This window comes from Oncorhynchus mykiss, chromosome 26 (genome assembly GCF_013265735.2).
Source record: "Oncorhynchus mykiss isolate Arlee chromosome 26, USDA_OmykA_1.1, whole genome shotgun sequence".
NCBI lineage: Eukaryota > Metazoa > Chordata > Actinopteri > Salmoniformes > Salmonidae > Oncorhynchus > Oncorhynchus mykiss.
In genome coordinates this window covers 47,563,378-47,585,647 of record NC_048590.1, presented here as the reverse complement: position 1 = coordinate 47,585,647, position 22,270 = coordinate 47,563,378, and the positions used below count along the sequence as shown (strand labels likewise).

The 22,270-nt window shown below is 45.3% G+C and overlaps 2 protein-coding genes across 4 annotated transcripts in view; both read left to right on the top strand.

Moving 5' to 3' along the window:
- Window positions 1-4,696, top strand: part of LOC110506200 (neuronal acetylcholine receptor subunit alpha-7) — a 43,255-nt gene extending 38,559 nt beyond the window's left edge. The window contains exons 8-10 of one of the 2 annotated variants that reach the window (XM_036964207.1): window positions 1,218-1,304; window positions 1,683-1,792; window positions 2,286-4,696. In XM_036964207.1, the coding sequence (XP_036820102.1) occupies window positions 1,218-1,304; window positions 1,683-1,792; window positions 2,286-2,819 (731 nt within the window). In that variant the 3' untranslated portion in view covers window positions 2,820-4,696. The remainder of the gene's footprint in view (window positions 1-1,217; window positions 1,305-1,682; window positions 1,793-2,285) is intronic. The other variant, XM_036964208.1, reaches the window with a different exon arrangement.
- Window positions 4,697-6,460: 1,764 nt separating this feature from the next.
- trip4 (thyroid hormone receptor interactor 4) overlaps window positions 6,461-22,270 on the top strand; it is a 74,315-nt gene continuing 58,505 nt past the window's right edge. Inside the window, exons 1-10 of one of the 2 annotated variants that reach the window (XM_036963517.1) lie at window positions 6,461-6,684; window positions 7,126-7,304; window positions 7,561-7,913; window positions 8,076-8,151; window positions 9,815-9,923; window positions 11,610-11,825; window positions 12,329-12,458; window positions 12,598-12,791; window positions 15,188-15,312; window positions 15,518-15,609. In XM_036963517.1, coding sequence (XP_036819412.1) covers window positions 6,605-6,684; window positions 7,126-7,304; window positions 7,561-7,913; window positions 8,076-8,151; window positions 9,815-9,923; window positions 11,610-11,825; window positions 12,329-12,458; window positions 12,598-12,791; window positions 15,188-15,312; window positions 15,518-15,609 — 1,554 coding nt within the window. In that variant the 5' untranslated portion in view covers window positions 6,461-6,604. The remainder of the gene's footprint in view (window positions 6,685-7,125; window positions 7,305-7,560; window positions 7,914-8,075; window positions 8,152-9,814; window positions 9,924-11,609; window positions 11,826-12,328; window positions 12,459-12,597; window positions 12,792-15,187; window positions 15,313-15,517; window positions 15,610-22,270) is intronic. The other variant, XM_036963516.1, reaches the window with a different exon arrangement.

Sequence of the window (22,270 nt, the reverse complement as noted above, 5' to 3'; positions counted from 1 at the left end):
TGGCTGACAGTTTGTTACCTGGCTGGCAGTTTGTTACCTGGCTGTTTGTTACCTGGCTGGCAGTTTGTTACCTGGCTGGCAGTTTGTTACCTGGCTGGCAGTTTGTTACCTGGCTGGCAGTTTGTTACCTGGCTGGCAGTTTGATACCTGGCTGACAGTTTGTTACCTGGCTGGCAGTTTGTTACCTGGCTGGCAGTTTGTTACCTGGCTGGCAGTTTGTTACCTGGCTGGCAGTTTGTTACCTGGCTGGCAGTTTGTTACCTGGCTGGCAGTTTGTTACCTGGCTGACAGTTTGTTACCTGGCTGGCAGTTTGTTACCTGGCTGACAGTTTGTTACCTGGCTGGCAGTTTGTTACCTGGCTGGCAGTTTGTTACCTGGCTGACGAGTTTGACATTTGGGAAAAGTAGCTGTTGCTATGGTTATTGTCAGGAACACACAGAAGAGAAGTTCCTAGCGAGTGAAAGGTGAGCCGGTGTGCTTTGAGATACCGAGGAATTGACATCTAATCACTTAGAGATATTCAGTCCCCGTTCTATCCCTGGAATTCAGTGGCTTAGAGACCCAGCAAGCTCGTTAGCAAGCTTCAGGGGGGGATTGTCTTAAATCTCCACCCACAGGTGTTTGATGTCGTTCCCACATTTCCACTCGAACCCTGTTCGCCTCAAGGCAGTATGATGATGAACCACAATAGTAGATGTTGCTATTTCAGATCCCTCTGTCATTGTAGGCTAAAACCCAGTGAAGCAGCACTGGATTCTGACAAAAGCAGGAAACCGAAGACTGTGTAAATTAGCATAATAATAAAACAGAATACTGTTTGATTACATGGATGGGATAAACAATAGAACAGAGCACAGTGAAATGCAGACTAGAATAGAACAGAATACAATGCCACTCAATATGCCTTGGTGAAATCCAGTTGAACCCATTGGGTACACAGGGATAGTATGCTGCAATGTGACACAATACAGCAGATGATTCCACCTGAATAAATTATAGATTGGTATTCATAGCAAGCCATTTTGTTAAAAAAAAACACGACTCAGAAATGTACAAAATAATGTTAGGCCTATGTGTAAAATTGTGTTTGTTAAAATGTGTAGTCTGTTTAATATAATTTTAAGGATTATTTCACGTTCCAAAATAACCATACTGTTAATCACACAGACTACATTAACCCCTTCCTGAGTGCTAACTAATTTACGTTTCGCTCCAGGGATAACAGTGCTGCTCTCACTGACCGTCTTCATGTTGCTGGTTGCAGAGATCATGCCTGCAACCTCTGACTCAGTACCTCTAATCGGTAAGATTGTCTATTTTTAAATTGGAAATTACAATTGTAATGGCTGCCATTTTGAAAAGGCCAACAGTATAATTGAATCATCTTCAGGAGAGGAAGAGCTATTGGAGGCTTGGAAGTGACTCAGTGTAAATTCCTAATCTCTGTATTTATCAAACCACTCAATTGTGTGGGAGGATATTTCTTAACCTGAAAGATATTGATTTGGGAAGAGTGACAAATGAGAACCTCTCATTGAGATAAAATTATGCCCATTTCAGTAACTTATGGTATGGGGAGTTCTGTCATTTAGCCACTAGTCCTCTGTCCACATTCATATCTCTTCCTCTCTGTCCTCTCTGTCTCTCTCTCTCTCTCTCTCTCTCTTTCTCTGTATTGTAGCTCAGTACTTTGCCACCACCATGGTCATTGTGGGTCTCTCTGTGATCGCTACGGTTCTGGTCTTACAATATCACCATCACGATCCTGATGGAAGCAAGATGCCTAAGTGGGTGAGTGTATTTTTACACAAACTCAGTATCTGAAATTACTATGAAATCTTATTAGTTACTCACTAGTTCTACATCCGGACTCCCATTGTTGTGATTCTGCCAAAGAAAGCCTTTCAGTGATAGAGTGCTTTAGAATAGTTCTCAAAACCCTTTGCCTGGTAAGGGGAAAGTAATTCACTGACAATGTGTAGCACCAATCTGAGTGATGCCCAGTAGCCATTTTGTGCTAGAACATTGGCTATCATAGTGGAGGGCTGAGGAAGACTTTTGGACAATTAGAAGCAGGGGAGGATTAGGCAGCCATGATAGCGTGAAGGGCCAGGGAACACTGTTGTCGTGCGATCGTCACCACTGAGTGTCAGAACACCTCATTCAAAGGAATCATGCTGGGAGGATTTGAGTGAAAGTTTAATATTCTCTCTCTTAGTATCTCCAGTCAGTACACTGCTGGCACAGTACATTCATTCTGGTTTTACTCTCTGATTGTGTGAAGACTCGGGTGATTCTGCTCAACTGGTGCGCCTGGTTCCTGCGTATGAAGCGGCCCGGTGAGGACCGTGTACGCCCGGCTTGCCACAACAAGCATCCCCGTGGGAGCCTCACCAGCATGGACCTGAACACCAGCGCCTCAGCCCCCCACTCCACCAACGGCAACATGCTCTACATCGGCCTGGAGAGCATGCACTACACTACAGCTGCCACCTCCCCCGACTCCGGAGTGCTGTGCGGCCGTCTGGTGTGTGGTCGGGGGGAGGACGAGGTGCTCTTGCCCACGCGGCCCACCTCTTCGGCGGGGAGCCTGGAGCCCGATCTGGCCAAGCTCCTGGATGAGGTGCGCTACATCGCCAAGCGTTTCCGCGACCAAGATGAGGATGAGTTGGTGTGCAACGAGTGGAAGTTTGCGGCGTCAGTGATCGACCGGCTCTGTCTCATGGCCTTCTCTCTCTTCACCATCCTCTGCACCATCGGTATCCTCATGTCGGCACCTAACTTTGTAGAAGCCATTTCCAAAGACTTCTTTACCTGAGAGCTTGAAACGTTCACATGCTTTAGCCAATAAATACACTACATTGTTTTTGAAATCTCACATTACAAGACACATACTTATATCAAATGATTGAATATTTGTCTGTGATATAGAGAGAGAATACATTATGTCTGCATAAATATTCAATTTACAAGATGTACAGTTTTTTCACATTCAACTATTTCCCTGCAGGATGCTGCAGGATGTCATCTGGTGGAAAACCGTGTTGTATGTAACTGGCTTAAAGGAATCTAGGCCTTAGGTATTACAGCCAACCAACACAGAAGAGGTAATAGCCATGCCTTGTATAGCTTTATAAATACCAAGGTTACTTCAATTGAATCCAATGTGTTTTTGTCCACTTGAGTAATTGCTTATTGGCCACCCTTTATAACTCTCTCAGTTCAAAACGTTCAAAACCTTTTCTCTTATGTGGTGTAAAGAAAAATTGATCGATACCTTTGGGTTCAAGGTTTCTGTCAAAGTTATTGTTGGTTTTGTGTTTGTAGATCGTGTGATGATATGTAGTGTGTAGTTTTCTGTGATTTGAAAATATCCATCACAAAAACACCTTTTTGAGTTTTGGCAACTTTATTGCATCATCATCATCAGTATGTCTACAAGAACAGAACACAATACTCCATCAGAATTATGTTTGCACCTGTACATTTAAAAAAAAAAAAACTGATTTAATTGCCTTTTTGTTTATTTACTGATCATTTCAATACGTCGTAGTGCTTGGGCTTATAAAGCATCCCTAGAAGATTTGTGACAGGTGCAACATGTCCTCCATCAGCCTGGTCTCATAGACTAGACGTAGCATAGTAAATATAAATCCGGGACTCTCAAATGAGTATATGTTATGTTTGGTATGGTGACATAAGACAGTGTCTTGGATTTACGTAAATAATCATATGAAATGCTCTAAGACCAGGTGGCCTCCATTCATGACATTCTCACTAAAGTGTTTGTTACCACTTGTTTTTGTTGTTTATTTAACAGTTTTACTGTAGATGCTGTACATGGAGTTTGAGGACTGATTATGTCAGTGCATTCTCCCTCTCTAAAACACATGAATGGAATTGAACCTGTTTTGATCGAAGCTTCATCTTCTTTTATTGTATTATCAAGTATCTGTGCCACATACAGTATATGTTTTGTGGACTCTCACAAATAAATGTATTTTTCTAGATGTGAACAACAATGTATCTTGATTTAATTACAGTTTCTTTATAATTTACTAAGTATGTGTAAAGTGGGATTTTTACGCAGTATATTACAGTATATTGCTATACTTTCAGCACTTCAGTTCATCAATAAGAGCATAAACTTTATTACAGTATCACCTACATAACATATAATGTCCATATTGTCTTCAAACAGCAAGAGCAAACCTGATATGGTGATCCCTCAGAAATGTAGTCATTGCTTATATGGGTATTCAAGAGCAGAAATAATGATCAGTAAGATGTACATTTACTTTATCATGACTTGATCTCCCATTTTAGGCTAATATTACAATGTTATGATTAGGAATAGATAAAGCTGTTGGCATTCTACTTTTTGCAGTGTATAGGATGAAAACATATTGCTATCAGGCTGTTGTGTTATTTTCTATTGTAATCCATTTTAAGAATCAGACTAAGTATAATGATTCTGAAATACAGCTCTTAAATGTCATTGTTTACAACATTGGGATGTCATTTGTAACCAGCAGCATGTTATTTATTATATATAAACCACCTTTGTCAGATAGTCAGTGCTTGACTTGGGCAGGAGCTTACCGGACTGAGGCCTGGCACCTAAATCTTTCTACTGCTGGAGCTCCTGTTCCACTTATAGAATATTATCTCAAAAGTACTGTGAAGCTCCTGTTCCTCTTATAGAATATTATCTCAAAAGTACTGTGGGGCTCCTGTTCCTCTTATAGAATATTATCTCAAAAGTACTGTGGAGCTCCTGTTCCTCTTATAGAATATTATCTCAAAAGTACTGTGGAGCTCCTGTTCCTCTTATAGAATATTATCTCAAAAGTACTGTGGAGCTCCTGTTCCTCTTATAGAATATTATCTCAAAAGTACTGTGGAGCTCCTGTTCCTCTTATAGAATATTATCTCAAAAGTACTGTGGAGCTCTTGTTCCTCTTATAGAATATTAGCCTAAAAGTATTGTGGAGCTCCTGCACCTAAATATTAACAGTACCGGCACCCAACATTAGTACTGACACCTATTTCAGTCCAAGTCAAGCACAGCAGATAGTCAAGATTTCACTTGGAGCTCATTCAACAGAGCCATTATGCTAAGAAGGAAACTAAGTGGATTGTGCTAAATATTTGCTGAGTGTGACAAACCACCAACACCCATTTCTTCAATAAATCTTTGTTATCAAAAGAGCATTTGAGCACTGGATAATGTAATGCTGCAGTAATGGATAGGCACATTCCACTTAGTATTTTGGCAACCCTTTCCATTATCATACTGGCAGTATAATGTTGAACAAATCAGACTTGAGGTACTGGAACTATGGCCCATAAAAGGCATTGTAAAGAGTATTTGGTATCTACTATATAACAATGACGTGCCTATAAAGTTTTATTCTCCCTGCAAGTACAATGATGAAGTTGAAATGTTGTCTATTGATTTCAGATTGAGGCCAAGGTGGGTCTACGACTGACAAACTTTATATAGGCCTAGTTACTTACTGTGTAAACATTTGTAAAGGCTGATTTTTTAAATTATATTATTTGTGGCTATTTGATGTTCTCCGGTTAACTTTAGGTGAGCTAAACTTCTACATACGCTAGAAATGTGTATCTAACTACACCTATCTCAACTTTCAGGGAAAGTAGGCTATGCTTATTGCATAGTCTCCCTAGGCAGACGGGTTGCTTCCCAGGCTCCCACATGCTTTAGGTCTTGGATTGAGAATACCTATTGCATGCATTTGATACCAGTTCACTGAGATGTTCATTCCATATAGATGTATAGAGAACTCTAGTGCCCAAAAGCCTGGTTAAAAGTGGGCAGCACCATTGAGGACTTTCAACATTTTTAAGTAGTCAACTGGATGGGACTTCCTATGGGTTCAGGAAGGATCACATAATTCCATCCAGGTCATCAGGAGGGATCAGATAAATCATTATACTCCTGAGCAAACTTTTCATAACTGCAGGCGGCACAAAATTGCCAACCTTGACTGTATACCTGTTGAAACAACACACTCCAGGTGGCAGTATGCACCCTCTCAGTTTATTTACCAAACGTTTATTTGCCCATGCTCTCACAGATGCCATAATGGGGCAGATAAAATGTTGCAATCTCAATACATGCTCTCACAGATGCCATAATGGGGCAGATACAATGTTGCAATCTCAATACATCTCTATGGTTCATTCTCACAGAGGTTTTGTCAATTCCTAAACTGCCACCTAGTGACTGTAATGCTGAATCAAGCTTATAGGCAAACGAGACACGTGACTTGCTGTAATAAAGGTGGGGTGGCTAAAACCTACATTGTTGTTGTTCTGTATGATTGAAATGTTCACCTTCCGTGTGAATTGATTATATGCTGACATTTTCTAATTATTCGTATTGTATGAAGTCATTGACATAATTTTCTGTCAAAGTTGGGAGGAACCTTCAGTATCCATTAGGACACTGTTTCTGGTGGGAAGGGATTCTTTGTTGCACCCTGCGTGCGCATTTGTTATTCAACCGGCTTACAACAGGAGTTGCTAACATCCTTATATTGAAATTGCCATATTAAAGTTGTTTTAACTTTCATAATGTCGGATGCCTTGCTTCAATGGTGTGTGGACCAGTTGCACCACAACTTTGGCTTGGAGGCCAGTGAAGACATAGTCCAGTAAGTAGCTAACGTTAGCTAAATGTTGATTTAAAATAGTGAGCTAGCCATTGCTAGCAAGCTAGCTGTCTGTCTTTTGACAGTTGCCCCTCTCATGTTAAAGTTAATCAAATTGTCAACGACATCATTATTACTATTAGGTCTGTAAACTTGTCAATCTTTCCAGTTCATTCAGCTAGCAATATATGTAGCCATTTGCACTTGCCTGCTAGCTAGCCAGCTAGCTAGCTTTTCCAGGTGGCCATATCTTAATGTCACTTCGTCAAAATCATAGTATAAGTTACTAAGCCAAAGCATGGACTGACTGACTGACTGAGATGGACGTAAATCAAGGTTTACCAAAGTAGGCCTAGCTGTCATAGGGCAACCTTTCAACAACGAGCTCCGCTATCTAGGCTTGCTATAAAAGCGTTTCATTGACATTCTTCTCACTCTCAACAGGTATATTCTGTCCATCGACAATGCGGACGAGATAGCGGAGTATGTTGGGGACCTCCTTCAGGGCACTGATGGAAGGAAGAAGCAGTTTATAGATGAACTCCTGGACAGATGGCAGCGGTCTCAGACACTGACTCCTGACAGCACTGGCCTGTTCCCCATAAACTCTCTGTCAGGAACAGGTAGGATGCCTTCTTCCGTTGCCACATTGGCACTGACCTGTTGTCTTATTGTTTGATATGTTTATTTTTAAAGTTATATGTATTTTATAAGTAGTTTTCTTGTCAGGCTATATGGTTCCTAATGCACAATGCCAACAGTACAATGGGAGTGAGTCTGACTGTTGTAATGTCCATCCTGTCCTTGTTAAGTGACTGTCCAAACACAGTAACAAGTACATGCATGAGAGGGAAAGCTAACCAGTATATGCTTCTCTAGATGCTCAAGACATGTCCAAGGACTCCCAGAAGAAATCCAAGCGCAAAGGCAGGAACAAGCAAGAGGTGATGGCTGTTAGCCAAGCAGAGCCTGAGCCTGAGGTGGTGAAAACTCCCATTGACCTAATGAAGGCCCAGGAGAGTGGCAGCTCCTCGTCACAGAAGAAGAAGAAGAACACATTTGTGAGCCTCTACAATAAAGAGGGCCAGGACAAGCTGGCTATCCTGCTGCCCGGGCGCCATTCCTGCGAATGTCTGGCCCAGAAGCACAACCTCATCAACAACTGCATGAGCTGCGGACGCATTGTGTGTGAGCAGGAGGGATCAGGGCCCTGCATCTTCTGTGGCAGCCTGGTGAGAAAACAACCCGTTTTAGATCACCTGACCTCTAACTTTATGATTGTTTTATGTTTCCCCAGTAAGTTATTAGAATGCATGTTACTCATACAAATTCAATTTGGCCTCTTAGAGAAGTATTTTCCCCTGGTTTCGCATGTTCTTCTATGAATTAACCAGGTATGCACCAAAGAGGAGCAAGAGATTCTGCAACGAGACTCCAACAAAAGTCAGAAACTGCGCAAGAAACTTATGGGTGAGACAAGCCACCAGTAGTATCTATCTACATAGCATATTAGAGAGTTGTTGAAGTCGGAAGTTTACATACACCTTAGCCAATTACATTTAAACTCAGTTTTTCACAATTCCTGACATTTAATGCTAGTAAAAATTCCTTGTCTCAGGTCAGTTAGGATCACAAAGAATGTGAAATGTCCGAATAATAGAGAGAATTATTTATTTCAGCTTTTATTTCTTTCATCACATTTCCAGTGGGTCAGAAGTTTACATACACTCAATTAGTATTTGGTAGCATTGCCTTTACATTGTTTAACTTGGATCAAACGTTTCAGGTAGCCTTCCACAAGCTTCCCACAATAAGTTGGGTGAATTTTGGCCCATTCCTCGTGACAGAGCTGGTGTAACTGAGTCAGGTTTGTAGGCCTCCTTGCTCGCACACGCTTTTTCAGTTCTGCCCACAACGTTTCTATGGGACTGAGGTCAGGGCTTTATGATGGCCACTCCATTTTGCCACAACTTTGGAAGTATGCCTGGAGTATTTGTCCATTTGGAAGACCCATTTGCGACCAAGATTTAACTTCCTGACTGATGTCTTGAGATGTTGCTTCAATATATCCACATAATTTTTCTTCCTCATGATGCCATCTATTTTGTGAAGTGCACTAGTCCCTCCTGCAGCAAAGCACCCCCACAACATGATGCTGCCTCCCCCTTTTTCCTTCAAACATAACAATGGTCAATATGGCCAAACAGTTCTATTTTTGTTTCATCAGACCAGAGGACATTCTCCAAAAATACGATCTTTGTCCCCATGTGCAGTTGCAAACTGTAGTCTGGCTTTTTTATGGTGGTTTTAGAGCAGTGGCTTCTTCCTTGCTGAGCGGCCTTTCAGGTTATGTCGATATAGGACTCGTTTTACTGTGGACATAGATACTTCTGTACCTGTTTCCTCCAGCATCTTCACAAGGTCCTTTGCTGCTGTTCTGGGAGTGATTTGCACTTTTTGCACCAAGTACGTTCATCTCTAGGAGACAGAATGCGTCTCCTTCCTGAGTGGTATGACGGCTGCATGGTCCCATGGTGTTTATACTTGCGTACTATTGTTTGCACAGATGAACGTGGTACTTTCAGGCGTTTGGAAATTGCTCCCAAGTTTGAACCTGACTTGTGGAGGTCTACAATATTTTTTCTGTGGTCTTGGCTGATTTTTTTTTTCCCCATGATGTCAATCAAAGAGGCACTGAGTTTGAAGGTAGGCCTTGAAATACATCCACAGGTACACCTCCAATTGACTCAAATTATGTCAAATAGCCTATCAGAAGCTTCTAAAGCCATAACATACATTTCTGGAAGTTTCCAAGTTTTTTAAAGGCACAGTCAACTTAGTGTATGTAGACTTCTGACCCACTGGACTTGTGATGCATTGAATTATAAGTGAAATAATCTGCCTGTAAACAATTGTTGGAAAAATGACTTGTGTCATGTACAAAGTATATGCCCTAACCGACTTGCCAAAACTATAGTTTGTTAACAAGAAATTTGTGGAATGGTTGAAGAACGAGTTTTATTGACTCCAACCTAAGTGTATGTAAACTTTTGACTTCAACTGTATCTACATAACATATTAGGGAGTTGTTTGAATTCTATGTAATGTCTGTGTGCCTGTCTGTGTCTCTCAGAGGGGGCATCGGAGAGGGGCTGTCTTCCACACCAAGAGGCAAAGATGAAGGCAGGGTTAGAAAAGGCCCTTCAACATAAAGACAAACTGCTGGAATACGATAAGAACAGGTTGGGATGTAGTGTGCATGTAGTATTGATGTGATTTCACTCTCTCTGTTTAAAGTCATTCTTTATACTTTCTTCCTGATGCATTTGGAGGCTATGTCCTTTATATTTGGAGACTCTGTGTCCTTTATATTTGGAGGCTGTGTGTCCTTTATATGTGGAGGCTGTGTGTCCTTTATATGTGGAGGCTGTGTCCTTTATATGTGGAGGCTGTGTCCTTTATATGTGGAGGCTGTGTCCTTTATATGTGGAGGCTGTGTCCTTTATATGTGGAGGCTGTGTCCTTTATATTTGGAGGCTGTGTGTCCTTTATATTTGGAGGCTGTGTGTCCTTTATATGTGGAGGCTGTGTCCTTTATATTTGGAGGCTGTGTGTCCTTTATATTTGGAGGCTGTGTGTCCTTTATATGTGGAGGCTGTGTCCTTTATATGTGGAGGCTGTGTCCTTTATATGTGGAGGCTGTGTCCTGTATATGTGGAGGCTGTGTCCTGTATATGTGGAGGCTGTGTCCTGTATATGTGGAGGCTGTGTCCTGTATATGTGGAGGCTGTGTCCTGTATATGTGGAGGCTGTGTCCTGTATATGTGGAGGCTGTGTCCTGTATATGTGGAGGCTGTGTCCTTTATATGTGGAGGCTGTGTCCTTTATATGTGGAGGCTGTGTGTCCTTTATATTTGGAGGCTGTGTGTCCTTTATATGTGGAGGCTATATGTCCTTTATATGTGGAGGCTATATGTCCTTTATATTTGGAGGCTGTGTCCTTTATATTTGGAGACTGTGTCCTTTATATGTGGAGGCTGTGTCCTTTATATGTGGAGGCTGTGTCCTTTATATGTGGAGGCTATATGTCCTTTATATGTGGAGGCTATATGTCCTTTATATGCGGAGGCTATATGTCCTTTATATGTGGAGGCTGTGTCCTTTATATGTGGAGACTGTGTCCTTTATATGTGGAGGCTGTGTCCTTTATAAATGGAGGCTGTGTCCTTTATATGTGGAGGCTATATGTCCTTTATATGTGGAGGCTATATGTCCTTTATATGTGTAGGCTATATGTCCTTTATATTTGGAGGCTGTGTCCTTTATATGTGGAGGCTGTGTCCTTTATATGTGGAGGCTGTGTCCTTTATATGTGGAGGCTGTGTCCTTTATATGTGGAGGCTGTGTCCTTTATATGTGGAGGCTGTGTCCTTTATGTGGAGGCTGTGTCCTTTATGTGGAGGCTGTGTCCTTTATGTGGAGGCTGTGTCCTTTATATGTGGAGGCTGTGTCCTTTATATGTGGAGGCTGTGTCCTTTATATGTGGAGGCTGTGTCCTTTATATGTGGAGGCTGTGTCCTTTATATGTGGAGGCTGTGTCCTGTATATGTGGAGGCTGTGTCCTGTATATGTGGAGGCTGTGTCCTGTATATGTGGAGGCTGTGTCCTGTATATGTGGAGGCTGTGTCCTTTATATGTGGAGGCTGTGTCCTTTATATGTGGAGGCTGTGTCCTTTATATGTGGAGGCTGTGTCCTTTATATGTGGAGGCTGTGTCCTGTATATGTGGAGGCTGTGTCCTTTATATGTGGAGGCTGTGTCCTTTATATGTGGAGGCTGTGTCCTGTATATGTGGAGGCCGTGTCCTTTATATGCCGATGACAGGAGTGAGATTACCTTCATATCCCCTCCCCCTGTTTACATCGACAGTACGCGACGAACGCAGGTCCTGGATGACGAGTCAGACTACTTTGCCACCGACTCCAACCAGTGGCTGTCGCCTAGCGAGCGCGAGCACCTGAGGAAGAAGGAGGAGGAGCTACGGGAGCTTCGCCACGCCTCCAGGAAGGACAGGAAGATCACGCTGGACTTCACAGGCCGACAGGTGCTTGACGAGGGAGATAATAACAGTCATTACTACAACAAGTGAGTGAATGACTTGAAAACATCTCAATTCACACCACAGGAGGTTGGTGGCACCTTAATTGGGGAGGACAGGCTCGTGGTAATGACTGGAGAACAATAGGTGGAATGGTATCAAACACATGTTTTCTATGTGTTTCAATGCCATTCGCTTCGTTCCAGCCTTTATTGGGAGCCGTCCTCCCCTCAGCAGCCTCCACTAATTCACACCCTACTTCTCATATAGTTTACTACTGCAGACCGGAGCACCATGGACTTGCTGATAGGACAACATGTCAGGTAGAGCAGAAACAGACTTAGTCCCAGGCTTAGTTATGTGAGTCCTTGGGTTACATAAACAAGAGTAGGTTTTTAATACACCCTTCAGACTTTCACAACACAGTGATAACCTCCATTTCTCCTGGTAATGTATCCACACTGTTACAGCTAGAGGGGTTCACGTGTGTGTAGTTTGAAACAAGGCATCTAAAAAGCATCCTACTGACCACACTCCTTGGTGTTTTTAGGTTTGACGAGACGGTCAAGGCCCTCAACACAGGCACCAAGGGGAAAGCTCCCCAACGCCCTGAGGGACCAGCGGGGCGGCAGCACCTGAGAGAGCTGGTCAACCCCAACATCGTACAGGCTGCACCCAAGGTAGGACACACACACACACAGTATTTTCTCATGACGTTGTGGCGTGTCTGTTTACCCTGGTAAATCCCGCTACAGCTGCTAACGTTTTGTCAACATAATTCTGTGACTCTCTACTCATTTCTTTACCATGCATCTCCAGTGGGTGGACGTGGGCAGTGGCCCTCGGAGATCTCAGGATAAAGGTGTTGTTGGCACAGAGGGAGACGGCGCTGTAGGCCCAGAACGCTCCAGACTCCGGCTGCAGGACAGAGAGCTGCAGGAGATGGCAGACGGGGGCTGGTGCCTCAGCATGCACCAACCATGGGCCTCGCTACTGGTCAAAGGAATAAAGAGGTACAGAACACTCTAATAATGGGCCTCGCTATTGGTCAAACGCATCCCTACTGGCCTTGCTATTGGTCAACAACATCCCTACTGGCCATGCTATTGGTCAACAACATCCCTACTGGCCATGCTGTTGGTCAACAACATCCCTACTGGCCATGCTATTGGTCAAACGTATCCCTACTGGCCATGCTATTGGTCAACAACATCTCTACTGGCCATGCTATTGGTCAAACACATCCCTACTGGCCATGCTATTGGTCAACAACATCCCTACTGGCCATGCTATTGGTCAAACGCATCCCTACTGGCCATGCTATTGGTCAACAACATCCCTACTGGCCATGCTATTGGTCAAACGCATCCCTACTGGCCATGCTATTGGTCAACAACATCCCTACTGGCCATGCTATTGGTCAAACGCATCCCTCCTGGCCATGCTATTGGTCAAACGCATCCCTCCTGGCCATGCTATTGGTCAAACGCATCCCTCCTGGCCATGCTATTGGTCAAACGCATCCCTCCTGGCCATGCTATTGGTCAAACGCATCCCTCCTGGCCATGCTATTGGTCAAACGCATCCCTCCTGGCCATGCTATTGGTCAAACGCATCCCTCCTGGCCATGCTATTGGTCAAACGCATCCCTCCTGGCCATGCTATTGGTCAAACGCGTCCCTACTGGCCATGCTATTGGTCAAACGCATCTCTCCTGGTCATGCTTTTGGTGAAACGCATCCCTACTGGTCATGCTTTTGGTCAAACGCATCCCTCCTGGCCATGCTTTTGGTCAAAAACGTCCCTACTGGCCATGCTATTGGTCAAACGCGTCCCTACTGGCCATGCTATTGGTCAAGCGCATCACTACTGGCCATGCTATTGGTCAAACGCATCCCTCCTGGCCATGCTATTGGTCAAAAATGTCCCTACTGGCCATGCTATTGGTCAAACGCATCCCTACTGGCCATGCTATTGGTCAAACGCATCCCTACTGGCCTTGCTATTGGTCAAACGCATCCCTACTGGCCATGCTATATCAGGAAGCACATAACACACACAACAATAGGCCCTGCAAAGACATTGAGTAAGAACAAAACACAACAAACAATGGACTATGTTATTGGTAAAAAGCATCACTATTGGTCTTGTTATTGGTCAAAAGGCAGCCTTTTCGACTAGCCATTACAAAGAAGTGTTACAAACTCATGTATGTAGTCCTCTGTAGCTCAGTTAGTAGAACACGGTTCTCCTCTGTAGCTCAGTTAGTAGAGCACGGTCCTCTGTAGCTCAGTTAGTAGAGCACGGTCCTCTGTAGCTCAGTTAGTAGAGCACGGTCCTCTGTAGCTCAGTTAGTAGAGCACGGTCCTCTGTAGCTCAGTTAGTAGAGCACGGTCCTCTGTAGCTCAGTTAGTAGAGCACGGTCCTCTGTAGCTCAGTTAGTAGAGCACGGTCCTCTGTAGCTCAGTTAGTAGAGCACGGTCCTCTGTAGCTCAGTTAGTAGAGCACGGTATTCTGTAGCTCAGTTAGTAGAGCACGGTCCTCTGTAGCTCAGTTAGTAGAGCACGGTCCTCTGTAGCTCAGTTAGTAGAGCACGGTCCTCTGTAGCTCAGTTAGTAGAACACGGTTCTCTGTAGCTCAGTTAGTAGAGCACGGTCCTCTGTAGCTCAGTTAGTAGAGCACGGTCCTCTGTAGCTCAGTTAGTAGAGCACTGTCCTCTGTAGCTCAGTTAGTAGAGCACGATCCTCTGTAGCTCAGTTAGTAGAGCACGGTCCTCTGTAGCTCAGTTAGTAGAGCACGGTCCTCTGTAGCTCAGTGCTCAGTTAGTAGAGCACGGTCCTCTGTAGCTCAGTTACTAGAGCACGATCCTCTGTAGCTCAGTTAGTAGAGCACGGTCCTCTGTAGCTCAGTTAGTAGAGCACGGTCCTCTGTAGCTCAGTGCTCAGTTAGTAGAGCACGGTCCTCTGTAGCTCAGTTAGTAGAGCACTGTCCTCTGTAGCTCAGTTACTAGAGCACGATCCTCTGTAGCTCAGTTAGTAGAGCACGGTCCTCTGTAGCTCAGTTAGTAGAGCACGGTCCTCTGTAGCTCAGTGCTCAGTTAGTAGAGCACGGTCCTCTGTAGCTCAGTTACTAGAGCACGATCCTCTGTAGCTCAGTTAGTAGAGCACGGTCCTCTGTAGCTCAGTTAGTAGAGCACGGTCCTCTGTAGCTCAGTGCTCAGTTAGTAGAGCACGGTCCTCTGTAGCTCAGTTAGTAGAGTACGGTCCTCTGTAGCTCAGTTAGTTGAACATGGCGATTGCAATGCCAGGACAGTGGGTTTGATTCCCGGGAACACCTGTATGTTAAAATGTATGACTGTAAGTCAGTCTGGATTAAAGCGTCTGCTAAAAGGAATATGATGTGTGTCCAGGGTGGAGGGGAGGAGCTGGTACACATCCCACCGCGGGCTCCTGTGGATAGCAGCTGCAGCCAAGAGGCCCACCCCTGAGGAGGTCACTCAGGTGGAGAACATGTTCCTTCATATCTACAAGAGAGGTACACACACACACTGTTACACACACAATCTACCACTTTCTCTACACCCCCCCACACACACACGGTTACACACACACGGTTACACACAGACAGTCTACCACTTTCTCTACCCCCCCCACACACACACACACCAATCAATTAAAATATTTATTAGGATGTATGTAAACATACTGTTGACTCTCACCGACCACCTTCCTCTCCCCAGATCTTAAGTTTCCTAAAGACTACCCCACCGGCTGCCTGCTGGGCTGTGTCAACATGACCGACTGTCTGTCTCAGGAGCAATACAAGGAGCAGGTTAGTGTGACCACGTACCTTCCTACACACACGCTTCTGTACACTGGTACGCGTACGAACATGCCCGGACACTCCGAGCACTTAGCTCTCTGTGAAGGCTGTGATATTCTCCTGGTTAGTGTAGGAACCACAGACACTTCTAACAGACAGACAGGACATAGTTTCAGCCTGGCTGGCGTGACACGCCCAACACGTCTCAAGTCTTTTCCCCTCCCTCTCAGCCAAGAAAACACTCCAAGGGATAAAAACCAAGAGTCTGGAAAAATGTATGGAATTTTAAACTGTCTGTTCCCGGAATATTGTTTTTGACTGACGAGTTTCTCTTGTTCCAAGCGGTAGTCATCCACTTAGATTAAACTGGGATGAAATGCTTTGTTCCAAAAGAATCCTGTCATTATTGTTTAAAGCAATGCAGAAATGGATTTTCTTACAAGGTAATAGGTGTCAGGTAACAGTTCCTGTGCCCTAGAATACCAAGGTAACCTGCCTGAATGACTACAGACCCGTAGCACTCACATCTGTAGCAATGAAGTGCTTTGAAAGGCTGGTCATGGCTCACATCAACACCATTATCCCAGAAACCCTAGATCCACCCCAATTTGCATACCGCACCAACAGATCCACCATAGCTCAGTTACACAATCTCTTTTGCACTCCACACTGCCCTGTCACACCTGGACAAAAGGAACATCTATGTGAGAATGCTATTCATTGACTACGGCGAAGCATTCAACACCATAGTGCCCTCTAATCTCATCACTAAGCTAAGGACCCTGGGACTAAACACCTCCCTCTGCAACTGGATCCTAGACTTCCTGATGGGCCGCGCCCAGGTGGAAAGGGTAGGTAACAACACATCCGTCACTCTGATCCTCAACATAGGGATCCCTCAGTGGTGCGTGCTCAGCCCCCTCCCATACTCCCTGTTTCACTCATGACTGCATGGCCAGGAACGACTCCAACACCATTATTACGTTTTCTGATGACACAACAGTGGTAGGCCTGATCACCAACAGCGATGAGACAGCCTATAGGGAGGAGGTCAGAGACCTGACCATGTGGTGCAAGGACAACAACCTCTCCCTCAACATGATCAAGACAAAGATGATGATTGTGGACTACAGGAAAAGGAGGACCGAGCACGCGCCCATTCTCCTCAACGGGGCTGTAGTGGAGCAGGTTGAGAGCTTCAAGTTCCTTGGTGTCCACATCAACAACAAACTAGAATGGTCCAAACACACCAAGACAGTTGTGAAGAGGGCACGACAAAGCCCATTTCCCCCTCAGGAGACTGAAAAGATATGGCATGGGTCCTCAGATCCTCAAAAGGTTTTACAGCTGCACCATCGAGAGCATCCTGATGGGTTGCATCACTGCCTGGTATGGCAACTGCTCGGCGTCCGACCGCAAGGCACTACAGAGAGTAGTGCGTACGGCCCAGTACATCACCGGGGTCAAGCTTCCTGCCATCCAGGAACTCCATACCAAGTGGTGTCAGAGGAAGGCCCTAAAAATTGTCAACGACTCCAGCCACCCTAGTCATAGACTGTCCTCTCTGCTACCGCACGGCAAGCGGTACCGGAGCGCAAAGTCTAGGTCCAAGAGGCTTCTAAACAGCCTCTGTTTGCTACCCAGACTACCCCCCCCCCCCCCCCCCCCCCACGCTGCTGCTACTCTGTTATTATCTATGCATAGCCACTTTAATAACCCTACCTGCATGTACATAATTACCTCAATTGCGTCGACACCTGTGCCCCCGCATATTGACACATTGATTCTGTACCGGTACCCCCTGTATATAGTCTCCACATTGACTCTGTACCGGTACCCCCTGTATATAGTCTCCACATTGACTCTGTACCGGTACCCCCTGTATATAGCCTCCACATTGACTCTGTACTGGTACCCCCTGTATATAGCCTCCACGTTGACTCTGTACCGGTACCCCCTGTATATAGTCTCCACATTGACTCTGTACTGGTACCCCCTGTATATAGCCTCCACGTTGACTCTGTACCGGTACCCCCTGTATATAGTCTCCACATTGACTCTGTACTGGTACCCCCTGTATATAGCCTCCACGTTGACTCTGTACCGGTACCCCCTGTATATAGCCTCCACGTTGACTCTGAACTGGTACCCCCTGTATATAGCCTCCACATTGACTCTGTACTGGTACCCCCTGTATATAGCCTCCACGTTGACTCTGTACCGGTACCCCCTGTATATAGCCTCCACGTTGACTCTGAACTGGTACCCCCTGTATATAGCCTCCACGTGGACTCTGTACTGGTACCCCCTGTATATAGCCTCCACATTAACTCTGAACTGGTACCCCCTGTATATAGCCTCCACGTTGACTCTGTACCGGTACCCCCTGTATATAGCCTCCACGTTGACTCTACCGGTACCCCCTGTATATAGCCTCCATGTTGACTCTGAACTGGTACCCCCTGTATATAGCCTCCACGTTGACTCTGTACCGGTACCCCCTGTATATAGCCTCCACATTAACTCTGAACTGGTACCCCCTGTATATAGCCTCCACGTTGACTCTGTACCGGTACCCCCTGTATATAGCCTCCACGTTGACTCTGTACCGGTACCCCCTGTATATAGCCTCCACGTTGAATCTGTACCGGTACCCCCTGTATATAGCCTCCACGTTGACTCTGTACCGGTACCCCCTGTATATAACCTCCACGTTGACTGTGTACCGGTACCCCCTGTATATAACCTCCACATTGACTCTGTACCGGTACCCCCTGTATATAGCCTCCACATTGACTCTGTACCGGTACCCCCTGTATATAGTCTCCATATTGACTCTGTACCGGTACCCCCTGCATATAGCCTCCACATTGACTCTGTATCAGTACCCCCTGTATATAGTCTCCATATTGACTCTGTACCGGTACCCCCTGTATATAGCCTCCACATTGACTCTGTACCGGTACCCCCTGTATATAGCCTCCACGTTGACTCTGTACCGGTACCCCCTGTATATAGCCTCCACATTGACTCTGTACTGGTACCCCCTGTATATAGCCTCCACATTGACTCTGTACCGGTACCCCCTGTCTATAGCCTCCACATTGACTCTGTACCGGTACCCCCTGTATATAGCCTCCACATTGACTCTGTACCGGTACCCCCTGTATATAGCCTCCACATTGACTCTGTACCGGTACCCCCTGTATATAGCCTCCACATTGACTCTGTACCGGTACCCCCTGTATATAGCCTCCACATTGACTCTGTACCGGTACCCCCTGTATATAGTCTCCACGTTGACTCTGTACCGGTACCCCCTGTATATAGCCTCCACGTTGACTCTGTACCGGTACCCCCTGTATATAGCCTCCACATTGACTCTGTACCGGTACCCCCTGTATATAGCCTCCACGTTGACTCTGAACTGGTACCCCCTGTATATAGTCTCCACGTTGACTCTGTACCGGTACCCCCTGTATATAGCCTCCACATTGACTCTGTACCGGTACCCCCTGTATATAGCCTCCACGTTGACTCTGTACCGGTACCCCCTGTATATAGCCTCCACATTGACTCTGTACTGGTACCCCCTGTATATAGCCTCCACATTGACTCTGTACCGGTACCCCCTGTCTATAGCCTCCACATTGACTCTGTACCGGTACCCCCTGTATATAGCCTCCACATTGACTCTGTACCGGTACCCCCTGTATATAGCCTCCACGTTGACTCTGTACCGGTACCCCCTGTATATAGCCTCCACATTGACTCTGTACCGGTACCCCCTGTATATAGCCTCCACATTGACTCTGTACCGGTACCCCCTGTATATAGTCTCCACATTGACTCTGTACCGGTACCCCCTGTATATAGTCTCTACATTGACTCTGTACCGGTACCCCCTGCATATAGCCTCCACATTGATTCTGTACCGGTACCCCCTGTATATAGCATCCACATTGACTCTGTACCGGTACCCCCTGTATATAGCCTCCACATTGACTCTGTACCGGTACCCCCTGTATATAGCCTCCACATTGATTCTGTACCGGTACCCCCTGTATATAGCATCCACATTGACTCTGTACCGGTACCCCCTGTATATAGCCTCCACGTTGACTCTGTACCGGTACCCCCTGTATATAGCCTCCACGTTGACTCTGTACCGGTACCCCCTGTATATAGCCTCCACATTGCCTCTGTACCGGTACCCCCTGTATATAGTCTCCACATTGACTCTGTACCGGTACCCCCTGTATATAGTCTCTACATTGACTCTGTACCGGTACCCCCTGCATATAGCCTCCACATTGACTCTGTACCGGTACCCCCTGTATATAGCCTCCACATTGATTCTGTACCGGTACCCCCTGTATATAGCATCCACATTGACTCTGTACCGGTACCCCCTGTATATAGCCTCCACATTGACTCTGTACCGGTACCCCCTGTATATAGCCTCCACGTTGACTCTGTACCGGTACCCCCTGTATATAGCATCCACATTGACTCTGTACCGGTACCCCCTGTATATAGCCTCCACATTGATTCTGTACCGGTACCCCCTGTATATAGCATCCACATTGACTCTGTACCGGTACCCCCTGTATATAGTCTCCATATTGACTCTGTACCGGTACCCCCTGTATATAGTCTCCATATTGACTCTGTACCGGTACCCCCTGTATATAGCCTCCACGTTGACTCTGTACCGTTACCCCCTGTATATAGTCTCCATATTGACTCTGTACCGGTACCCCCTGTATATAGCCTCCACGTTGACTCTGTACCGGTACCCCCTGTATATAGTCTCCATATTGACTCTGTACCGGTACCCCCTGTATATAGTCTCCATATTGACTCTGTACCGGTACCCCCTGTATATAGCCTCCACATTGACTCTGTACCGGTACCCCCTGTATATAGCCTCCACATTGACTCTGTACCGGTACCCCCTGTATATAACCTCCACATTGACTCTGTACCGGTACCCCCTGTATATAGCCTCCACATTGACTCTGTACCGGTACCCCCTGTATATAGCCTCCACATTGACTCTGTACCGGTACCCCCTGTATATAGCCTCCACATTGACTCTGTACCGGTACCCCCTGTATTTCGCCCCGCTGTTGTTATTTACTGCTGCTCTTTAATCATTTGTTTTTCTTATCTCTTACTTTATTTCCTTACCTGCATTGTTGGTTAAGGGCTTGTAAGTAAGCCTTTCACTGTAAGGTCTACACCTGTTGTATTCGGTGCATGTGACAAATAAAATGTGATTGAACAAGGATAGTTAATATAATCTAATTCAGTTAGTTACTGTATTAACATGTAACTTTAGATTGGTGCTATTAGGTACGTAGCCTCGCAGTTAAAGCATTGTGCCAGTAACCGAAGGGTCGGTGGTTCGACACCCCAAGCCGACTATGTGAAAAATCTGTTGTTGTGCCCTTGAGCAAGGCACTTAACCCTAATTGCTCCTGTATGTTGCTCTGGATAAGAGCATCAGCTAGATGATTTAAAATGTAAATGTATCTGGTACAAAGCATAGCTTTTTTTATAGCTTTGTTTGCCTTTTCCAGTCTTGAAACACGTATTTATTTCATCTCAGCACTAACACACCTGATTCAAATAGTCCGCTAATAATCCGGCTGAAGTAGAACACGTGTTCAACGGCTGGGCATCCCATAGAGACACAGATTGCCAGAGGGACGAAGTAACTAACTACTCTTGGTACTGTAATTTAGTAGCTTTTCAGAGTACTTGTAAAAATAATTGTTGTAATTTTAGTTTTATTTCCCAGAGAGGAACCGGTTGTTGATTTAGGCTAGGGTGTAATTGATTCTACTACAATGACATCATTGGCTTTCCTCTTTTCCTCCCTACTGCTATACAACTTCTAACCAGCAGAGGGCGTACTGCACCACTTCAGCATCAACCCACAGCCAGCCATTTTACACTGACTGGAGGCTACAGCACAATCACTGTAAAAGCACTGCTGAAGCACAACACAATTCAACCCACATTTACTCCCCTTCTCTATCGTCTAAAACACAAACGTGATCAACCAAACCCACATGGTATTAAGTTAACCCACGTTCCCATTACGTCTAGAGCAGTTAGATGAGATGGAGAGAAACGCTGTATTTCAGGGAGGCAGATTGACTCGCATCACCCTTTGATGTATAATGAATCAATCGGGTGCGCTGGTGCTCTCGGTGGTCTTTAATCTCTTGCCTTTCATGCTGTTTAAATGTGGAGATGCCTCAATGCCTGGATGGCCCAGTAAGGCCGTACCACTCCACCCCAAACCACTATGACTGAGGCTGCCAGCAGCTCTTTGAACATTGTACTCTTTCTAACATGGATTGATTGAAAGCTATGTCTGTTTTGTTTTAACCATGAGGAATGGGGATCTTTGTTGTTTTGGTTCGGTTTATTTAGAATGGTTTGGTGGGGGGGGGGGTTCCATCGGCTCCCTGTTCCTATGGAGGTTTACCACAGAGGTTTTGAGCTGGTTCTTTTCTATTCTGTCAGCCATTATGTTGACCAGCGAAATCACGGTCTTAAAAAAAAGGAAGCATGTTGTTTTGTGTTCCGTGCGTGTCTGGGTGATTCCTTGAACAGTAAAAGACCCTGAGTTTTCACAAAATGTAATCCATAGAAG